The sequence below is a fragment of the Lissotriton vulgaris genome, chromosome 8 (assembly GCF_964263255.1).
Source record: "Lissotriton vulgaris chromosome 8, aLisVul1.2, whole genome shotgun sequence".
Taxonomy (NCBI): domain Eukaryota; kingdom Metazoa; phylum Chordata; class Amphibia; order Caudata; family Salamandridae; genus Lissotriton; species Lissotriton vulgaris.
The window spans coordinates 93,598,141-93,601,740 of NC_141696.1; the positions used below are offsets into that span (position 1 = coordinate 93,598,141).

The 3,600-nt window shown below is 40.8% G+C and overlaps 1 protein-coding gene across 1 annotated transcript; it reads right to left on the reverse strand.

Moving 5' to 3' along the window:
• Positions 1-2,008: 2,008 nt before the first annotated feature.
• LOC147693505 (olfactory receptor 52K1-like) lies at positions 2,009-3,097 on the reverse strand. Its single transcript, XM_086933231.1, has one exon. It carries the CDS (start codon positions 3,095-3,097, stop codon positions 2,159-2,161), a length of 939 nt encoding a protein of 312 aa, XP_086789357.1. The 3' UTR covers positions 2,009-2,158.
• Positions 3,098-3,600: the final 503 nt, after the last annotated feature.

Below are 3,600 nucleotides of genomic sequence, written 5' to 3' on the forward strand. Positions count from 1 at the left end.
GTGGAATTCCACGTAGTAGTACTCCACCAACTATGCCCACCCTTAATGTATAGCTTTAATGTAGTGTGCACCAAATGATTGATTGGTGGACTGTTCTCTCCTATCCGGAGTAGCGGGGGTCCCAGCCATCACGTGGCTTGAATTAATAAATTGGCTCGGAAACGGAGTGATGTGGTTCAGGGCACATCTGAAGTACCTGTGTCTGCACATATTAATTAGCACTGCACCACCCCTATGCAGAAACATTTTATGGCATGGGCAAAATGGGCTGTGGATCTGCCCCCCGCCCTAATAGTGTCAGGTCAGTTCTCAGATTGTTAGAAATTCAATTTTCCTTTCAATTATTTTGAACGTTGGTGATGTGTGAGAGTCTATTACAGACATGATGCAGAGAAATTTAGTTTCATGCAGCATTCATTAAAAAAAATTCTTTTAGATCAAAGCAGGACCTCACATATGAGAAATGGGATGGCTTCACAGAGATTACTTGCAGTAATAATAGTGAGCTGCTGCTGTGTTGCAATATTGACAACAAAAGTCACTATCCCAGAATGTTGGATATAAACACTGTTAAAATGTGCATCTGTGCATTGTGAGTGACTTGACCAAAGAGGGCATGAAAGAACTGAAATTTGATCATAAATGCAAAGCTGTTCCAAACAGGTGGCCCCCAAAATATGTTTGGCCCAGGACCCCATGAATCTTTAAGATGTTCATGCCCCTGTGTCCATACATAACAGTGGTGAAGTAAGTATAGCTCCAATGGTAATTAACACTAGAGCAGGTACCAGATGCCACCTATGGGCACCAAGAGAAATAAAAAATACTATAATTATTTTCTTCATTCAAGGGCATTTGCCATGCCTCATGCCTCACTGCACCCTACACAACAGCTTCCTGGAGGGCGGGTGTGCATTGTGCTGTGGTGGTTGGTTACTCGTTGCTTCTTAGCATTTCTCTCTTCCAGATATGCAAAATTCTGCTTGACTCTGCAAATACTAAAGGTCTTTCCTTTGACCCGAAATAAAATTTGCATGGTACAGTAAAGCGTTATATATTATTATATAGGCTATAGACTGGAAGAATGTTATGGGTGTCTTTATGCCAGACGTAAATGGGAAGACTGAGGGCCTGATTCACAAAGGATTCATATTTTTTTGTACGTTTACACTTTTTGGTAGGTTTTCTACTGTTTGGTATTCACAAACTGCACTATTGTAATAACGTACACTTTTGTAGTAAGTACAGCACTGCCCTTGGTCAACTACTGGGACTGCAATACCCTGCTATTGAATGTAATGGAGGTAGGGACTCTCACTGCAAAAGTGTTAGTTACTAAAAAAAGTACTGTCTGTGAACAGAAATTTTTAGTAAGCTTTGCAGTATTGCTGTAGTATTACAAAATGTACTACAAAGTGCACCATGTGAATCCACAATAAAAAAGTTGAATGAAATAGACTTTCCGAAATGAGCCAGCCAAGCAGGATGAAAGGGGATTTTTCAGGACAAGTGGCAGCCCTAATTATAGTATTAGGTGTAGAATGAGAAGTTATTTCGCAGTGTCATGTTGTTTCTCCTATTTTTCAACAATTGGTGGCTGAACTCCATTAAGGTGGCAGTGCGCTGTCTCCACAACGCACTGCCATTACATCGCTGTTGCTACAACTACCGCGTTGTTAGTATGCAATACCATCACATCGCAAGTCATTACAACGACTTGCAGTTGGAGGCGCACTGGTATTAGATTCAAAATCTAACACCTTCCTTGCTTTTTTGCAAACTGGAGTAGGAATATAAATTATACCATTACTAAGTCCAGCACACCCCCAACAACCATGTTGTAATGGCATGCACTCAAATCGCATGCGTTGGAAGGAGCTATATTCCTCCATTAGAAAAGATATATATGAACCGCTTCTAAACATTTTTCTTTTCATTATGTTTTGAAGCTGTCACTAAGATGACACATCATTGGCTTTGTCCTACAGAACATTTGTGGCAGGGGGAATGGCTCACCCTTTCCCCCTCTGAAAAACATGGTGTATCATGGTATGTAAGATGCTATGATAATGCAACAACACTCCTGCATTCTTAAGGCCAGTAAGACTTCCCTAGCATGACTGTTATTTTCTATGTCGAATAGGCACATCAATCCAGACTAAGTTATGTTTAAGAATCTCTCCACCCTTTGCCTTATGTGTTTTGTTTGGACACCATAAATGATTGGGTTTAGCACTGGTGGTCCCATCAGGTAGCAGGTGGCCAGCAATATATGAATATGAAGTGGGACATCATGGCCAAACCTGTGTATGATAGAAGTGAGAACTACTGGGATATAAAACACTAATATAGCACAAATATGTGAGGTGCAGGTGCCAATCGGTTTCAGACGTGTGTCTGTGGATGTCAGCCTGAAGACAGCCCGAAGTATCAACACATAAGACATAACAATAAACATCAAGTCTGAGCCAACAACAAACAAGAGTGCAGCAAAGCCATAGATATTGTTGAGCGTTGTATCAGCACAGACCAGTTTCAGAACAGCCATGTGTTCACAGTATGAATGCTGGATCACAACAGACTTGCAGAAGGGCATTCTTCTCAACAGAATGGGCAATGGAATCACCACAGCAACAGCTCTGGCTACAGCTGCTAGTCCTATTTTAACAATGACCAGATTGGTCAGGATGCTCTTGTATCTCAGCGGATTGCATATAGCAACATAGCGGTCAAAGGCCATGGCCAAAAGCACTGAAGATTCCATCATAGCAAAAGAATAGATAAAAAACATCTGGGTGAGGCAGCCATGAAAAGAAATTTCTCTGGAATCAAACCAAAGGATGGCCAGCATTTTGGGCATTGTCGAAGCGGATAAAACCAGGTCGATGGTGGACAACATACAAAGGAATAGGTACATGGGTTCATGAAGTTTTGCCTCTATTTTGATGATAAATAAAAGGACCAGATTGCCCTGAAAGGCAAGGATATAAGCTGAGAAGTAGGGAATTGCTATCCAAATATAGAGAACTTCAAGGCCTGGAATGCCCATCAGAAAAAATGCTGAAGGGCTGGCATTGCTGATGTTGAATTCACCCATGGTATTTGGTAGCAGATGTAGATCAGCATTTCTTGGAATCTTCTTTCCTATAACAAAACAAAAACAAGAGCAATAACTGAGGTATGGCTGCAACATCAGAGAGGCGTAATTGAAGACCGTTATTAAAGGTAATCTCTATCTGCCTCATAGTAAATGACAAATGTGACAGTATCAAGTTGAAAAAGGTTCTTTGTGTAGTAGTTGAACAATGATCTTGCTGCACTGGATTAGATATTTATCTGGGTTCATACTGGAATATCATTCCTTTAGTGCTAATTTCCCTCTGTTCCTGCACCTCTGTACCAAAAAAGGAGCATCTTAGAAAGGTTTTTAGTCCCGGCTTTCCCACATTAGTGATATCTACTCGCTTTGGCAGTATACACTGGGGTTTGACCTTAATCTGTACCGGATGTGTATCACAGTTCTGCATGAGAACATAGTTCATAGATTTATGTTATTTTCATTCATGAATTTTGTTAAATGCTCTTCCTTGGTCAGTAGGT

What these genes read in the sequence shown, in the direction of transcription:
- LOC147693505 (XM_086933231.1), bottom strand. Translation starts at nt 3,097, where the DNA reads ATGGGTGAATTCAACATCAGCAATGCCAGCCCTTCAGCATTTTTTCTG.